The sequence below is a fragment of the Aricia agestis genome, chromosome 10 (genome assembly GCF_905147365.1).
Source record: "Aricia agestis chromosome 10, ilAriAges1.1, whole genome shotgun sequence".
NCBI lineage: Eukaryota > Metazoa > Arthropoda > Insecta > Lepidoptera > Lycaenidae > Aricia > Aricia agestis.
In genome coordinates, this window is record NC_056415.1 from 13,557,063 (window position 1) to 13,575,630 (window position 18,568).

An 18,568-nucleotide genomic window follows, 5' to 3' on the forward strand; every position below is an offset into this window, starting at 1 on the left:
TGCTGATTTAGCGAAACTAATTAACTAATGAAAGTACCTTGTGGTTAATAAACTAAGTAATTGGTGTGATTTGGTGTTTTATTTACACTATATAAATATAGATAATTATAACAATCGATACAGGGTGTAACAAAACTAAGTGATAATATTTTTAATGTACCCTTACATAGACTGGTTACTGTGAAAGTTTAAAGTAACTTTTTTAACTCTTGTATGGGAAAATCCGTGACGCTCGGTTGCCAATACAAATCACAAAAAAATTGCTCTTTCAGCGCTGTTACTTACACAGTGAACTCTATACAATGGACATTTACACACCCTAAAGTATAATTGATTTGTTTTGTTACACCCTGTATAGCTAAATAATATACGAATACGAGGATAACAAATGAAATATATTTAGTGGTTCAAGAGAAGCAGATAAATATATTTAGTGAAATTTTAATACCCACCTTCGGGACCCAACCGTCGTTCGTTCTGTTTAGCCTTATGAGAATCTAAAGCCTCTAAGTACTGAAACATTTATTTGAACACACCAGTGTTTTTTAACCTTTTTTATGATGCGACCTGAAACATTTTGGCATGAGAAAATATTTCGCAACCCCCACTTTTGCATCTTTTCACCAAGTGTGCATGTTTAGTTAAATCGTTATATCATTTTGTTAAAATCAATAAAAATTAAAAATTGATATTATTATCTAATATCAATTTTTAATTTTTATTGATTTTTTACTGAAATAGTAATTCTCTCTAACTTTGGCGATTCCCCAGGGGGTCGCGACCCACAGTTTGAATAACACTGTTCTACACGGTCCGCTATCTTGGTTTTTTATTTATTTTCTATGTCACGACGCGAAGGAACGAAGTTTCTTACGGAGTTATTGTTGATTGTTCATGTTAATTAAACACTTTCGACTGTCTTTTGAGAGAAGGTGGTGTGTTTTATAAAATTTTAACTTATTATTCTTGTAAGTAAATAAATGATTTTATAGAAACTCTACAAAATACATTGATTAAACATTTAGGGAACGTAATTTTATTTCAATACTAAACTTTTGTAAAGTACCAGAAAAGAAAAATATAATATTGTTTACGTGGCTCTCAGAGACTATATTTTTTAGATATTGGCTATTTTAATGATTATACTCAATTTAAACTGAATGAAGATTAACAGAGGAGAGTTTGACAGAAAATGTATGAAGTTTATGTCATGTTTAAAAAAGTTAAATAAATAAAAATCTATCTGAGTACTGTCGTAAAAGGACAATATGCGTTGATAATTTTCTCTCTGACTCTTCGAAAATTTACTGACTTTACTAAGTCTAAAATAAATAAAACATCACAATAAAAAGTAATTAATTATACTTACCATAAAAAATTGTGACTGAGAGAAACGTAAAATTATTTAATGAAATTACTTGAGATTTAAAAGGAATTTTTGTTTTGACATTAAATTCGGAACCCGGTCGGAACCCGGTCGGACCCCGGAAATGTCAGGCGACACCCGCATTTGACGTGTTTTGGTTTTTTAATTACTTTTCAGGAAATTAACAAATGTATAAGGATCTTAATATTATGTCACTTGCATGACAATGTAACGGGAGCGTGGTTACTTAGCTACGAAGCAAAGAGCCTTTAAAAAGTTGTTTTCGGCCACATCCATACTTACATACCTACTAATATTATAAATGCGAAAGTCTGTCTGTCCGTTCCTTCACACCTAAACAGCTGAACCGATTTTGCTGAAATTTGGTATGCATATTATATTTAGAGTCCCTGAAAAGGACATAGGATACTTTTTATCCCGGAAAAATGTACAGTTTGATATGGAATAACGAATGGATCGAAATGGATAATGGATAAACGAATTTTGGCGCAACGGAGTTGCTTGCGGGTGTCATCTAGTTCTAAATAAACCTTGGATGTATTCATTCATTGATGATTTTTGTCGATTGTCAACCATCGACAATAATTACGGCATCAATTTAGGTTTTGGAACGACTTTAATGTATGGAACATAATATTATATTCTTAAGTAGGTACAGTTGACCATGGGAAGGCCACTTTTTATTGCTCAATGAACTGATCTCTACTGACGAAGGACTGACTGCAGCAGTATTTTTTTTCGAAAATCTACCAAATCTTGTGACAAATATAATGACGACTTCGGTAAATTAAATTGCGTGTCTGGAAATTTCTCGTCTATTCCGATGATTTTAGCATTCGTAATGTAACGAGATTCGTGATAGATAAAACGTACAAATACTAATGTTATTTAGTAGATTCGTACAAATTCTGTATTCGGCGTTATTCCCACAATGTACAGCTCAATACAAATCGTTTTGCAAATAAACGCGAACTATAATGCGGGAACTTTCGGGTTACGACGCTGATCTACAAACTTTTCATTACATACTCGTATTACACTATACACAATTAAAATAAACAAATATAATAATTATTACTGAATAAAAAAGCAAATACGTCAATATTATAATTTTCAGTCGTAAATTATAATTAAGTTGGTAGTGGTTATTTGATTGTGTATGTTGTTTATGGTTATTTCATATAGATTTCTTCACACTATTAAACGGTATGTATTGAAGAAACGATCATTTAGCGGGCCCCTAGAAGATTAATTTTATCTCGTAATATCACGTATTGTGCAATATTATTGACCGTCTAGGGTTAATATTGAACGTGCCCGCCTTTCAATCATATTATAGTGAGTTATTTTTTTAATATTGCTCAATGTTATTGCACAATGAAATTGATTGTCTAGAGGCTCACTTGGTTGACTTCCCAATGCAACGAAATAAACAAAACTGGCTTGGCTGGCTCCTTTCAAACTGACATAGGACATCCTTACGCATATATTTTCCGCTTTTGGAGTGACTGGTCTTTCAGGGAACGGACGTATCACGTATCCGTCAATGGTAACTTGACAGCATCGAGACCAATCTACTCATTATAGGTCTACCAGAATCTGATGGCAAAAAGTGAGAAAAGAAATTGACTCTAGCAATACCGAGGTAATTGGAATTAAACATTTTGATCCTTTATTTTTCTTCTATAGCGGCTGATTCTGTGTGTGAAACATGCAATTAATATAACAATTTATTCAATGATCAAGGATGTTTTTTGAAAATCTGCTATCTGCTATCAGATCTTGGTAGACCTATAGTTTCTCATAAAACGTAATTTGGTTTGCTTATGTCAAGCCTAACATTGAATTGACATAACCCGATCAAATGACGTAGGTCCGTCGTCTGCCAATAAATCAATTTCTTCGGAACCTATTTTGTTGTTTCGTCATGTCGATCAGCGGCTCCACCGTACGTGATTCGCGTTCCAATGCAATAACGATAAGTGAGATAAACAGCTGATGCAAATTCGCCCCCGGCCGCCTCGCGCTCGACAATTGCTGCCTGATTGAAATCACGATTTACCCACTTTTTGTGAATTAACCACGAAATTTTCGACAAATAATTTATAATCTACTTAAATTATCTAAATACAAAAAAAAATTGTTGTCGTATGTCATATATTGGTCCTCAATAATCCTAACTAACTGTATAATATGAACAGTGTAAAGCAAGCAAAGCAGGGTGGAAAAGGTCACTTGCGAATTCGAAGTTCGAGTAGTATTGACTTTTTGAATGCCCCTGCAATATCATGAATTTTCCATTACAGTATTAAAAATAAATCCTGCTATATTATAATTAAACTAGGCCATAATTACGGATGTAAAATCCGTAATGGATGATTTATACAGTATTTTTCAGAGCGTTACTTCGCTCCTTAAAATACTGTAGTGCCTGGGACAAGATTTTTAAATGTCCGTATGGTTGCCCAAGCGCATACGGCATTCTCGCATCATAGTCGGCCTAGTCCAGAGGAAAGAACATATATAATTATAATATAACATTCCTCACGATGTTTTCCTTCACCGTACGAGCGTCCGTATTATGTATTTGAGATCAGAAAATATCTCATAGGTACACGCCTCCACCCATGTTCGAACCTGCACCCTCTAAGAGTGCAAACCAAAGGTCTACCCATTAGGCCACGGACGCTCATTAGGATAATTATAATTCAGGAGATAGTTTAAACGCCAAAAATGCCAATCAGGATAGTTTTATGCCAAAAAACGACTAGCAAGAATCTTGTTTTTAACTTAAAGTTAACAACAGCTTGTTTTTTAATGTGACCTTGTTGGTTTTTTTTATTAAAATTGCCCCCGTCAAATAGCTATGAAGGGTGATCGCCGCTCGGGGTTCATTTATCAAAGGACGTGACAGTGACGTCACGCCGGAAGTCGTCGCGTCACAGCGGACATGGGTTCGAATTTCGAAAGTAATTGATAATTTACTCGCGATAAAATCGATATATTACGTTTGTGATGTTATAATTACATTGGTATAATTTGTTTTTGCCAATTTCATAATTAGGCGATTTCTTATAGAATACTAGCTGACCCGGCAAACGTTGTTTAGCCATAAAATGATTTTCCCTGTTTTCCTGTTTTTTTCTTGAAGAAGAAGAAGAAGAAGTTTTTCTGTTTTTTTTTTCTATAGACCTCATTTTCAGAGAGCCCAAGACCTTTCCAACGAATGCAAAACCGTGGAAATCGGTTCGTGCCTTCTGGAGTCAGGAAGGAAAACCCGACTTATTTTGTATATAATATTAGATTTCACATATTATTCATGATGATAAATTTATTATAAATTGTAATAGAAGGGAGCAACACTAATTTAAAAAAACTCGATTGTGTTTTGTCAATTTTGTTTAGTTAATTCACTGAAGATGACGTTACCTACCTTCTTTATCGTACCGATTTTTTTTTATGAAATAAGGGGGCAAACGAGCAAACGGGTCACCTGATGGAAAGCAACTTCCGTCGCCCATGGACACTCGCAGCATCAGAAGAGCTACAAGTGCGTTGCCGGCCTTTTAAGAGAAATAGGGTAATAGGGGAGGGTAGGGAAGGGAAGGGAAGGGAAGGGAATAGTTGAGGGTAGGGAAGGGAATAGGGTAGGGGTTAGGGGATTGGGCCTCCGATAAACTCACTCATTCGGCGAAACACAGCGCAAGCGCTGTTTCACGCCGGTTTTCTGTGAGAACGAGGTATTTATCCGGTCGAGCCGGCCCATTCGTGCCGAAGCATGGCTCTCCCACGTATAAAATTTATATTTTCTTTCCTCCTAAAATGTTCACCCCTCAGTAATATCTTTGTTCACCCAAACTTTGTCGTACTGTAGATAACTAAGTTCCATTTTAACCACGCCTTTATAATAATGAAGGTATACTCACGTCTCTTCCATTCAGCAGCCAGGTGAGGTTAGCGGGGGGGTCTGCGGGGGGCGAGGTGCACTGTGCCCGCAGCGAGTCCCCGGAAGCATACCATCCCTTTTCGGCCTTGATCTTCGGCTTATCTGGTGGTAGTTCTGAAACAAAAAAAACATATTTAAATATATATCGGAATAGGGGTATTCATTCCGAAAGCACAGAATAGACATTAGAAGATGAACACCACCATGGCTGGCCTCGAAAAAAAAGGGCTATGAACTCTAGGATGCACAGCGCTGGATCGCTGAAAGACCACGGGGGACACTATTCACTAAATTGTATAAAAGTATCCCATTATTATTTTATTGTACTTATTATTTATTATAAAATACTTCTCCTTTCTTAAAAATGTAAAATTCAATGCGGGTTTTGACTCTTCATAAACTCGTTTAAATTAAATAGGTTAGGCCAAACTCGATGATCGGTGCATTGTTATAATATTGATCTTTGCTCTCGCTTGTTGTTTAAGGATGATCACAGTAAAATCCCCCAAAAATTGTCCTGTTTTCCGTACCCGAAAATAAACTTTTTACTCAATTTCAAGAATCACACGATTCGCCGCTAACGCATTAAATTGCCCGAGCCCCACTAATTGCCCGCTCACCGTGGCCGAGCCTCGAAAATTGTAATAGCGTATTTGTCAAAATATTTACAAAGCGACCCCGAATTTTGTGTATTTCCCGACATTTTTCATGTACTCGTCTCGAGGCGGAATAATATTTGCTATGAATTTCGCAGCATGATGGGCTCGTTAGTTGCCTGAAGTTGTCGACTTATTGACATTGCCAGCTCGTTGGAGCCAACTAGAGGTTTCATTTTTTCACTAGACTAAATCCGGTAGAAATTGTTTGTCTTTTAACGCGTTTTTTCGAGTGGAATTAATCTTGTTAATGTTTTTGAAAGTGACAAAATAAATTGAAGAATAAAAAAGAATGTAAGAAACATCTTTGTGTTTTTTAAAATAAACAATAGGAAAATGCTAAGTTTTGAGTATCTTTTTTATATTTACTAAAATAATATTACATTATTTCATAATGTTAACGATAAAAGTTTATTTAACAGTTTATAGAATAAAAAATGTTTTGGGTAAGTGGTCTTCCGATAAATTAATATAAGTAGGCCAGCGTAAAAATTAGGAACACGAATTAAAAACATTTAATAATATTATGTAGTTTTTATTAATTTTAATCAAATTGAAACCCAATTCAAAAACCTTAATCCGAATAAAACAAATTTCTAAGATCACGACGTTATCTCGAAACGAAGAATTCTAATTTTTATTTAATCAAATTAGAGACTAAAATTCACAAGAGACCTAATGAAAAAAGTTGAAATGCTTAATTCCTCGTGAAAGTCGCGATAAAATGATAAATGTGAACTGATAACCTCATTCGACTGTTAAATAATTTAAAAAGTCGCAAAAGCCGAAAAAATGCCACGGAAAGGAACATAAAATATTTAAAGACGCTTTACATAAACACTGAGAAAAATGTAGATTAATGTAAATTTGAACGTGCATGCGGCAAAAAATTCTTTGTTAAAAGTTCGCCTTAAATATTAAGGTGCTATATTACCACAATCTAATATTCTGCATTTAAATTTCACCTTAACGGGATCCCTCCGAAGCGGGATTTGAATAACAAAGTCGGTCTTTTTCCCGCCACCTGTGACGTCACTGAACACGAAATATGAGGTGTACACCGGTTCGCGCCGGTACGCGCCGGCTCAGACCGGTTTACACCAGTTCCCGGGATTTGTGAGTCCGGTTTGTTTTAATAAACTCGCGGGCAAAGCGACATTTGGTATTTTTGGTAAGGTAAACGGGATTTGGATGAAATGTGAATTATGCAGGGTAATATTGTGATTTTGCATACTTTAGTAATAGTTCAATGGTAACTGTTTTGTTAATTCAAACTGGGTTTCGGATTACTTGAGTTGGTAATTTCAGTTGGGCCAATAATTTAAAAAGACGACATTGGGGGAGGTCCAGTTAATTGATATGGTAATATTTATTGTATGCTAGAAAAAATATCCACCTGAATGAATAAAAACCCGGTGCAAACAATTTTTTCTATATTATTATCATGAAAAAATATTGCATACATTAAAACATATGAAAGAATTTGCGAAGCTTTATATAAAAGGGAAAAATATACTTTGCTTTGTAAATAGGCACTTGAAAAATGTAAAAGAAAACATAATTAAAATATATTCTATCAACTCACTCAGTATTCATAATAATAGCTACTCTACATATCTGTTGAAAAGTAAAGGTAAAATGGAAATGTTATTAAAGATCCTTAATGCTGTAGGTATTTGTATTAAAAAAAGTGAGTTGATTTAATAATATTAATCTTATTTAGATATTTTTAATATCATAATTATCATCATAACTGATGCTCAAAATCAAATCAAATCAAAAATATTTATTTCCAAATAGGTTAACACTTTTAGAACGACGTGTCTACATGAGGCCTACCACCGGTTCGGGAACTACCCCGCCGAGAAAAGCCGGCCTAAGAAACTCGCTCGTTCTTATAATGTATATTCGTTGCTGACGTATACAAAAACTTAAAAATAGTCATTAATGTTATGCATAAGTGTTTAGCGTGTTGTAAAAAGGTTCTCAAAAATAAACTCAGAATGTATCACTTTCAGTTCAGAATTCAAAATCGGTTTAGGCGTTAGAGAGCTTTGAATATATTTTTTGGTCCAATAACGTTAGTTTCATGTGAAACTGACGTCCAAACCAACACGTCCAAAAACTTAAATCAAAAATGGTAATGTAAAATGTAAGAGCCAATTTAATCATGATAGAGCTAAAGAAACTATTTCTGAGTAAGCAAACGTCGGAATATCTGATCGCAAGTCGCTCCAACTTCCATATCCCCGCCATCTTCAAACATGAAAACTCAATTAATTCAAGATCTCAATATGGAGTCATCAACGTAGCATCAGACGTTCTAGTTGGATTTGTTTTCCTTGTATTCTAATTTCAAACGCCTTTCGTGGTTTTTTTTTTATTTTAATTTTTAAAATCTAAAATATTTGGGGGTGAAACCGGGGAAAAAAATCTGCATTCGAATTTTCATTTTTTTTTTTATGTATGTATACTAAAACTAAATGGATTTTGATGGAGTTTGCTATGATACAGTCATAATAAAAAATAAAGCCATACGTTTGGGAAAAATGTACTCTTTTGGTGAAAGAAATTGCGATTTACGAGCAACATTTCGCTTGTAAGCAATGTCGTTAATTTGTTAATGAAAATGCTTCCTCCTCCTGGAATGTCGAGGATTTCTAATGGAAATACGCGTACTCAGTAATTTTGCGTTAGCTGTTTACAAGAAATCTCCCATCTTCTGGTTTATATTAATATTTTCGAAGTAACTTCGCTCTTCCAGGTAAATTAAGAATTTTCAAGTAAAGTTCGATTGAATTTTATTTATTACATAATTTTAAGAACCGCTACACGTGTTTGGCATTTATAACGAACGAGTAAAGTAATCAAGATGGAATCAATACTTGTGGACCTTTAAAGTATTGGAAATTAAGGTCTTATACTCGTAAGTTTGGTATCGAGATAAAATGTAGAGACAAGTCTATATTAACTATAAGTTACCTATTTACAATTATCAAAGCCCCTAAGAGTGAAACAGAAGATAAGTTTGTTTCTTCGCCTCTTCCTAAAGAAGTGCCGGACTCCATTGTCAAAATATTTATTTTTGTCGTGAAGCTTCTACGTCGAAATAACGACAACAAATTGAGTTGGTTGCAGCTCAATGTTATATTAATGTTGTAAAAAGTCTCTCAGAGTATTATAGGGCCCTTTTTTTGTTTACGCAGGGGAAATCTTCAAAAAGATTTATTTGTAGGATATGTGAGATTTTTACCCACTAAAACCCCTGCGATTGACAGACTTCCGCACATTGAAGAGCCACGGGAACTCTATCAAACAACTTCGATTGCTCTCGCAGCACATTGCTCTAACAGAGCGTTTATACGTGGGAGAGCCATGCTTCGGCATGAATGGGCCGGCTCGACCGGAGAAATACCACGTTCTCACAGAAAGCCTGCGTGAAACAGCGCTTGCGTGAGTGAGTGAGTTTACCGGAGGCCCAATCCCCTACCCTATTCCCTTCCCTACCCTCCCCTATTCCCTTCCCTTCCCTACCCTCCCCTATTACCCTATTCCCTCTTAAAAGGCCGGCAACGCACTTGCAGCTCTTCTGATGCTGCGAGTGTTCATGGGCGACGGAAGTTGCTTTCCATCAGGTGTCCCGTTTGCTCGTTTGCCCCCTTATTTCATAAAAAAAACAGAGCTCTTCACGAAACTACATTCAAAAACTATCCCGAGGTACTATGTCCCTGTAGCCCTAGGAGCAAGACGCTCTGTTGACTTGCGGCATTGTTACGATGTCGACGGGAACGTCGAGCACGATCTATAGGGCCCTAGAACACAATTACTTTTGGTAGCGATGCAATAGCGACACTGTCGCGCGTTTGCATCACTACAAAAAGTCGCCATGTGCTAGACCTATTATTCGTGAAAGTAGTTTCCATTGGCATAGAGAGCCAAACTCAGAAAATATTATGTAAAAACTCTAGCGTCGATGATACTAAAAGAAACAGAGAAACATAATTTAAATCGATTTTGAATATGCACGCTCTGTGGTCGGGAAAACTGTGACGTCACGCTTCGCGTAGGCAATAGAGACGATAAAAATGAAAATCGATTATCGTGATCGCTTAAGCGAATCGCTCTGCAATGCGATAAATCACAAAAGGCCTGAATGCTGTAATCTAATATCTGCATTTTAGATATCTCAAATTGATAGAGTAAAATATTTATATTATACTGACCCACTGATCTTCGTATCTTTTGGCTCCTAAATGTTTGTCACCGATAAACCTAAAATACCTAAGATAAAAAAAAATATTTAAGGTAATTCGCTATGATTCGATTTGCAAAGAATCTGTTACTCATACTTTGTCAAAAAAAATAAGAAATTATAAAGTAGCAACACCGTAGTGTCATCCCTTTCAAATCAATCTAAAAAAAAGGGATGACACTATGATGTTGCCACTTTTTAATTTCTTCACTTTTTTGACAGATTATACCATATCGCCTCTCTTAAATTATTCTAACGGTAATATCTAGGCAACATGATTATAAACAAACAAAATCGTTTGCATTCGTTCACCAAATAATACTATGTTAGGCTAATACTACGTTACTGGTAATAGGTTAGAAATAAAAATAAGATCTTTGTATTCCTATACAAAGATCTTATTTTTATTATTATTTTATATTCCATATTATTATTTTATACGTGGGAGAGCCATGCTTCGGCACGAATGGGCCGGCTCGACCGGAGAAATACCACGTTCTCACAGAAAACCGGCGTGAAACAGCGCTTGCGCTGTGTTTCGCCGAGTGAGTGAGTTTACCGGAGGCCCAATCCCCTACCCTATTCCCTTCCCTGTCCTCCCCTATTCCCTTCCCTTCCCTCTCCTATTACCCTATTCCCTTTTAAAAGGCCGGAAACGCACTTGCAGCTCTTCTGATGCTGCGAGTGTCCATGGGCGACGGATGTTGCTTTCCATCAGGTGACCCGTTTGCTCATTTGCCCCCTTATTTCATAAAAAAAATAAATTCGTTGTGGATTATTTATATAAGTAGTATAGAGCGAAGTAATCACTGTAGAGCCTGGGACGAGATTTATATTATGTCCGTATGCCCAAGCGCATAGGTACGGAATTCTCGTAACATAGCCGGCCTAGTCCAGACGATTGAACAATACGTCTCCCATACTTACTACTACGTCTACGTAGACCAACCGTATGCCGGTATCCTTACGAGTCACGATGTATATTTTTACCGTATTAAGGGCCCCACACATTAACAGGGTCGTCGGCAGGCCATCGCCTGACAGTTAATCGGAAAAGACCACAGACTCACAGTAATTCCCCTGACAATTTTGTAGATTTTGTATCGACGGTCAGTGACTGTCAGGTCACCTGCCGACCAGAGCCGGCAGGCGGATTGTTAATGTGTGGGACCCTTACCGTACTGAAGATCTAAAATTTCTCGATGGAACACGTTTCCATCCAGGATCAAACCTGCACCCTCTCGAGTGCGAGCCAAAGGTCAACCCAATAGGCTACGGATGCTCTTAGGTTAGAAATAGGCAGACGAAATAGATGCAGATTTCCAAATGCCCATACGATGTGCTTTAAAGCGATGCTGCAGTAGGAGAGTGCTCTACTTCGGTACAGATTTTCAGTGTAAAGTGACGGTGTAATATCGTAAGTGTCACAGGAACCAGGAAATATGAACTTTGGAATAAACGAAAACCTGCAAAAAATTTTTGAGGCAAAACTTTTAAAGAAATTGATTATGAGGCCACTTGCACATCCACACCAACATAATAAATGCGGAAATGTCTGTGTGTCTGTTACTAATTCATACCTAAACCACTGAACTTACTTTGCTGAAATTCAATATGGTGATACTTTAAGGGTGAAGCCAAACGAGAGTAATTTGTGAGTTGTGAGTCGCATAATTTCGGCTGGCAGAAATTCTGCTGCATTCAGTTTCATACAAAAGTCCTGTTTGATTCACACGAGCGTTATTTTGTGAGTCATGATATTTTGTATGAAAAGATATTCACGCGACCGAAATTCTGCGACTCGCTACTCAGAAAATTACGCTCGTTTGACTTCACCCTGTCCTGGGAAACTGAACGGTTCTCTCGCGATAATCGTATTTTGTTTCAGCGGAGGTGCGGGCGTCATCTAGTTAAAATTAAATTTTTGAACGATCTATTCTTCATACATTTCGACTTTTTACATTGGAGTAACTTTAATCAGCTTTTACAGTATTTTTAAGGCTGCCTTCACAGTCGTAAGCACTGCGGCAGCAGCGCTGCAGCTGCACAGCTTGCGACGTAATGTGAAGGCGCTCTAACTGTAATGTTATACAGTCAGACAAAAAAACTCCCTATAGTTGGTTATAGTGAATTCGGTATAAACTTAAATCGGCAATTTAACGGTGTTGGCATACTTCAGAAGTAACCCGACAATAAATAAGTTTTCGGATAAAATTGTTATTTAAAATAAATCTGTGTAGAACTAAATAGGTCGGGGTGCGATTCCAACTCAATTTGAATGGGTCTCGTAAAATGTAGGAAACTTTGTTCATTTGTCAACTTTTTGTATCCACGATCACGACATGGCGTTTCGACAATTTTCATCAAGACATTTATTTCAGCTTGTTTACGAACACAATCTTTTTTAAAAGCTTTTATTTAACTTGCTCTGTAGGTTTGTAAGTATGTATGTTCGGGTGCAATTTGGCAACTCAATTTTGAAGTAGATATAGAGGCAAAGGCCTCCGCCAAAGACTTCCACGTCCTGTCTCTCTCCTGCGCCACCGCTGGCCAGCCTGGCTGGTATGCCTCCAGCTCATCACGCCATCTTTTTCTAGGCCGGCCTCGGCGGCGACGTCCGTCTTCAGGTGCCCACTCTGTTGAGATCCTTGCCCAGCGGTCGGAATGCATACGGCCTTAGTTTTTCTTATTTCATTGTTCAAAACCTTTAGGCCGGTCGTCATAATATCTCCGAACTCGAAAAATTGCGGGTATTTTCACAAAAATATGTAACTTTTCGACAAAAACGGATATAAATATTTATATCCCACACCCGATCAATCCCACACAACCGTCTACTCATGCGGAGTTCTCGGAATATCCGAGGACTATTAATAATCTGCGCACTGATCGTTATGTAAATACGTGTGTGTATCTAAAGGCTTCTTCGGTTGTTGGCATTATCGTCATCGTTTAGTAGGCGGGACGAATTATTTTTCACAAGAGTTTTGCATGCGCTATGAAAGAATACACGACGCTCGCAACTCCGTTGCGTCAAATCTCGTTAATTGCGCGAGAACCGAACATTTTTCTGGGTAAAAAAGTATCTATGTTTTTTCCCGGGACTCAGTGTCTTTATACTGGCTGGAACACTGGCTGTAACTACTTTATATGTTGGCTGGAACAGAAAGTTTCAAGACCTAATATTTTTTTTTCGTTTAGTATAATTTTGTATCCAAAAAAGCAAATCGTACGTTTTGTGCTCTACCAGTGCCCAGATAAACTGATCCAGTTTATGGCGCACTTGTTTTATGTTGTAAACATAACTGTGTTTATAATGATAAATAAATGATTAAAAAAAAAACAAATATCAGCGAAATAGGTTTAGCGGTTTGGCCGTGAAGAGGTAAAAGACAAACATACATTCACATTTATAATATTAGTATGGAAGTACGGATATGGATTACTCCAAAACTTTACCACCTAAACTAGTGTTTCCCAACCTGCGGTTCGCGGACTGGGGGTCCGCGAGTATACGAATACGTATGGGGGTCCGCGGTGTCGTCTCTGGACCATATATATTCAGATTTTTTGCTGTTTATTTTATTAAGGGGGTCCCTTAAAACTGTACATGATTTTCTAGGGGTCCGTGGAAGAAAAAGGTTGAGCAACACTGATCTAATCGATTAATAGTAGCGATAGCGCGAATAGTGGTTTCAGTGAGGCCTGCAAATGATCTGTCTGTCTGTAACGAAAACATTTGTCAGCGTAATCCTGCGTTGCGCACTTGGCATTATCTGCGCGTTATCTGCTCTCGAGATTGATAGGCGCTTATATCAGAATTGTATTTTGATTGCAGATAACTGCGAATAAATCGCTCGAGGATCTCTTTACCCAGATCCTTTAAGGCTGGAGACAAAACAGACTTTCTGCGTTGTAATTAAGGCTATTTTAAGGTGGCTTTCGGATCTTTGCCGCAAGCGACCGCCACCGATAAAAAATCTAATAAAATGCTACTCTCTGACATACACTAAATTTTCTACTGACATTTGTGTGGCGACCCACGCTGCACACCGCCGGCGTTGGCGTAAGCTAGTGGCGTAGTAGAATGAAACCTATAGCCTTTGTCATAATAAAATATATTGGCATTTTGTTTGAATTTTTGTAGTCGCGGTTGCTCGCGGCAAAGATCCGAAAGTCACTTCTAGTCATGTGATTTTTGTTGTAGATATAGATGACTGCAATTTTTTCCTTAGGTACAAGAAAGACACCTAAAGTTTCGCGCACGTTGTAACGGAGCGCAGCGGAGCCAAATGCCGCATTTTCCGAAATTTTTAATTTTCATTAAATACCTATATTAATTGTAATAAAGTTAATTAATGTTCCAAAAAAACATATTATTATTTTTACACTTTTAATACCCAAATCGGTATTAATTCTAAATCTTATCATTTTCAAAAGACTATACTCAAAGAATTATATATTCTGACCGACAATATCAGTCATAAATCTGTGTAAATTATTATTTTTAGTTGAATGTTTACTTATTTGTCCATCCTAATTGTTATTTTCTAGATGTGATGCTCTCTGAAACGTTTTGATGGTTGCCTGGAAGACATCGCTTTTAGCGATAAGGCCGCCAAAACTGTACTTTTATTTAACTGTTGCGTTACATATACCATAACATACATAATATGTTATAACTGTATTACAAATGTTATGAAAATAACAAATACCTACCTTATATATACTACCTACCCTATAACCTCTTTGTTTCAAAGAAAAATAACGGAACTTTACTCAAAACTTTTGGAATGAAGTTTGTAAAAACCAGCACCTCTCTTACTCACGTCATTAGCATCAGCTATGCGTTTTTAAGGAGTGAGCACACTGAGACGGGCCATGCCGGGGCTCAGCGTGCCGGGGCTCATCGCAAAAATCCGCCTCCATACAATTTGTATGGAAGCGGAAATCCGCTGCACCAGTGTGCGATACGCGCATCCGCTTCGATACAAATTGTATGGAGGCGGATTTTTGCGATGAGCCCCGGCACGCTGAGCCCCGGCACGGCCCGTCTCAGTGTGCTCACTCCTTTAATGCACTTGCCATCTGCAATTTAAATCTCTTATCAGCTGGGGGTGAATCTTGAAAGTTTTCGTGACAGTATTAACTTATACCGGGTGTTTTCTGTACCCCGATAATATTATTATTTTATTAGAACATTCATGCTGAAAAAACCAAGTGCGAGATGGACTCGCGCACGAAGGGTTCTGTACCATAATAGAGCTAAATTAGGCAAACATTGTAAATTTAATTTGTAATAAATCTTAAATACAATTGAGTTACCTTTGTAAATATTTCGAGTGCCTACATGTTGATATAATTAATATCGAGCAAAAATACCAAATAAGTCACGTTTGTTGTATGGAAGCCCGTCCCTTAATTATTTAATTTATTTTGTTTTTAGTACTTGTTGTTATAGAGGTAACAGAATATATGTACACAATCTGTGAAAATTTCAGAAGTCTAGCTATATCGGTTTTTAGATACAGCCTGGAGACAGACAAACGGACAGAAGTCTTAGTAATAGGTTCCCGTTTCCCCTTGGTCCGTGCCCAAGGGGTAGTATCTATCCTAAAAAAATTGAATAGGGTTTAAAATTTTGGTATACTTCTTAATAACATTTAGTGGAGAAGAAAAAAATGTTGTGGTAAAAAGTGGAATTTGGAGGTTTTTAACAGAGTAAGCCTTGCCCTAAAGAATAATAATAACTAGAGATCGCTCAATGGTCGAAATTCGACCTTAGTTCAACGACATTAGGTCTTTGTCATATATTTTTCAACTCTTGTCTCTGGGACTCAGCTGATATCAGACTGGCCGTGTAAGCATTGTCTAATAGTATCTAAGATTCAATAAAAAAAAACTATAATCCATTTTCAATTTGTCACCTTGTTGTCAACAGACTTCAACCATAAATAAAAGAGTATAATTCGTATGTATAGGCTTGTCACTCAAAAATCTGTCATTTTCCTAGCGTGTGTGTTGTAGTGTGTGTAATGTTTTATTTGTTAAAAAATGTATGATAAAAGCATAATTTCAAAATAATATTAGCTCGATGCACTCCTTCACCTATAATTATTATAACTGTGCAAAATTTCATTCACCTACGTTTCCCCATTTTTCGTCAAAAGGGATACAAAGTTTTTGGCTCACGTATTAATATATAGATTATTCTAATACGTACTTCTGGAAACAACAAAATACGCTATTTTCTCAGAATCTTTCACTTGGTTGTTAGGCTTACTTAGAAGCGTAAATGTCTGGAATAAATCATAATATTAAACATCAGTAACTTATTCCGCGCACATTAGCCGGCACAATTGTTAGTGCCATAAAAAACGCGACCGCCATAACGCGAGGGGTTGAAATTATTATAAATCTTCATAGAATTACCATAGAGCAACTTAGGGAACTTTGCCCCTCAGACTCACTCGGTAAGTGGGTTGTAATTCATCGGAGCATGGTTGGTGTCGACACTCCTGTACTACGGGTTCTCGATCCAATTTTTCGCCTTTGAGTTTCTAGAATCTAGCTCTGAGTGGTGTTGTTATAATCTTTATTTAATATTTTGTATTTAAAACATGAAATGATTTGAATCTAAAAGATTAGAGGAAGAAGGAAGGAAGGAAGAATTAAATATAGGAGATTATATGCCTCAATTCAAGATTCAGTACCTAGTCGACCGTGGTTTTTTAAATATTTGAAAGCTAATAAGCCTGTTTGCTCTACTATCTGTCGGCTACGTCTGGGTCACTCGTGTAACCCGGTATTTCTAGCTAAAATAAGGGTGAGAGATTGCTCATTGTGTGAATGTGGCTTGGATGAAGGTTCTCCAGACCATATATTTTTTGCTTGCGAAAACAACCTTTCATTGTACGATTACCTTCCTCCTAATATTCCTCGTCCCACTAATCTTAAATCTATTTTATCGTTAGTATATTCTTCATTTTTAGACATCTTATGCTCGTTCATTGCTCATAATCACATTAGGCTCTAGTTGAATTCTCTTCCTTTTATTTATGTTTATTTACTCTGTGTACTTATATTTAAAGGCTAAGAAACAATATTTTGCTTTAATTTTGCTTGTTCTGGTTTTTTCTGTTTCATTATTATATCTTGTATTTGCATGGTCGCATGAAGTCATCACTCATCACCCGTGCCCAGTGCATGGCAATCAGTTTACGTTTAAATAACTGTTCACATCTTTTGCCTTAACTCTGACGCTGGCAACACCTAAATTAGGCTAAAGGAGGCTTACGCTAAAAGAAGAAGAAGAAGATTATATGCCTCACTACCTGTTCGTAAATGTCCAGCAACAGAGACTGTTTAAAAACAAAAATATTTTTTTTTCTTGAGCTCATTTAGATATGACGTAATACAGCAAAGCAAAACGTAATATTGTCATACATATTATTTTATTCTTCTTATTTTAACCCAGCAGACGAAAATCTACTTAAAATTTGATTAGTGATCACAACGTTGAGTGAGTGAGATTAAGCCTAAACTCTCTCGAACAAATCGAGAACCTGTAGTAAGATACCTTACATCTTATTGTTACAAACTATTGCCGTAGGGTCTTAAGTGAAAAATAACGTCAATAATTCTTACGGAAAGGTAACGACAGAATATGAAAGCCGTCCCACTTATTTATTATTTTTACGGCTTCTTTCACTTTTGTTATGAACCTCATTTGTTTCATCCGGCAATAGGACACATAAACGCTGTCATATTTTTGTATTCATATCGTTAGGATTAACCTATATAACGTCTCATGTACATAAATGTTAATAGTTTCTTGCCAAAACTATACCAGCTGGTCTTGCAATTATTGCTTAATAAGACGTGGTATTTGGAGTTTTTGTTTTTATATATTTAATATTAATGTTATAGTAAATACTCTTGTAATATGTCGACTAAAACTATTATTTGTAATAAATAATAAAATATAAACTTAACAGGCCCTTTGGCTCAACTTATAATAATTACGTCAGTGCGAATGAGCGATTTGGCTGTTACACTGTCTGTCTGTCTGTCCGTCTCACGTTCGTCTGTCCATCTCAAGTTCGTCTGTCCGTCTGTCTGTCCGCAGTTTTGCTCAGAGACTATATAGAACCCACAAAGCTGTAATTTTGCATGAATACACATTACACATATTAAAGATGCCGACAAAATCTGAATACGAATAATCTTGTGTAATAAATGCGAAAGTATCTCTGTCTGTCTGTCTGTCTCGCTTTCACGCTAAATCGATTGTAATGAAATTTTGTATACCGATAGTCTAAAGCCTG

The 18,568-nt window shown here is 36.6% G+C and overlaps 1 protein-coding gene across 1 annotated transcript in view; it reads right to left on the minus strand.

Moving 5' to 3' along the window:
• The window catches only part of LOC121731213, a 223,829-nt gene that overhangs the window by 24,430 nt on the left and 180,831 nt on the right, over nucleotides 1–18,568 (minus strand). Inside the window, exon 5 of the mRNA XM_042120568.1 lies at nucleotides 5,314–5,447. Coding sequence (XP_041976502.1) covers nucleotides 5,314–5,447 — 134 coding nt within the window. The remainder of the gene's footprint in view (nucleotides 1–5,313; nucleotides 5,448–18,568) is intronic.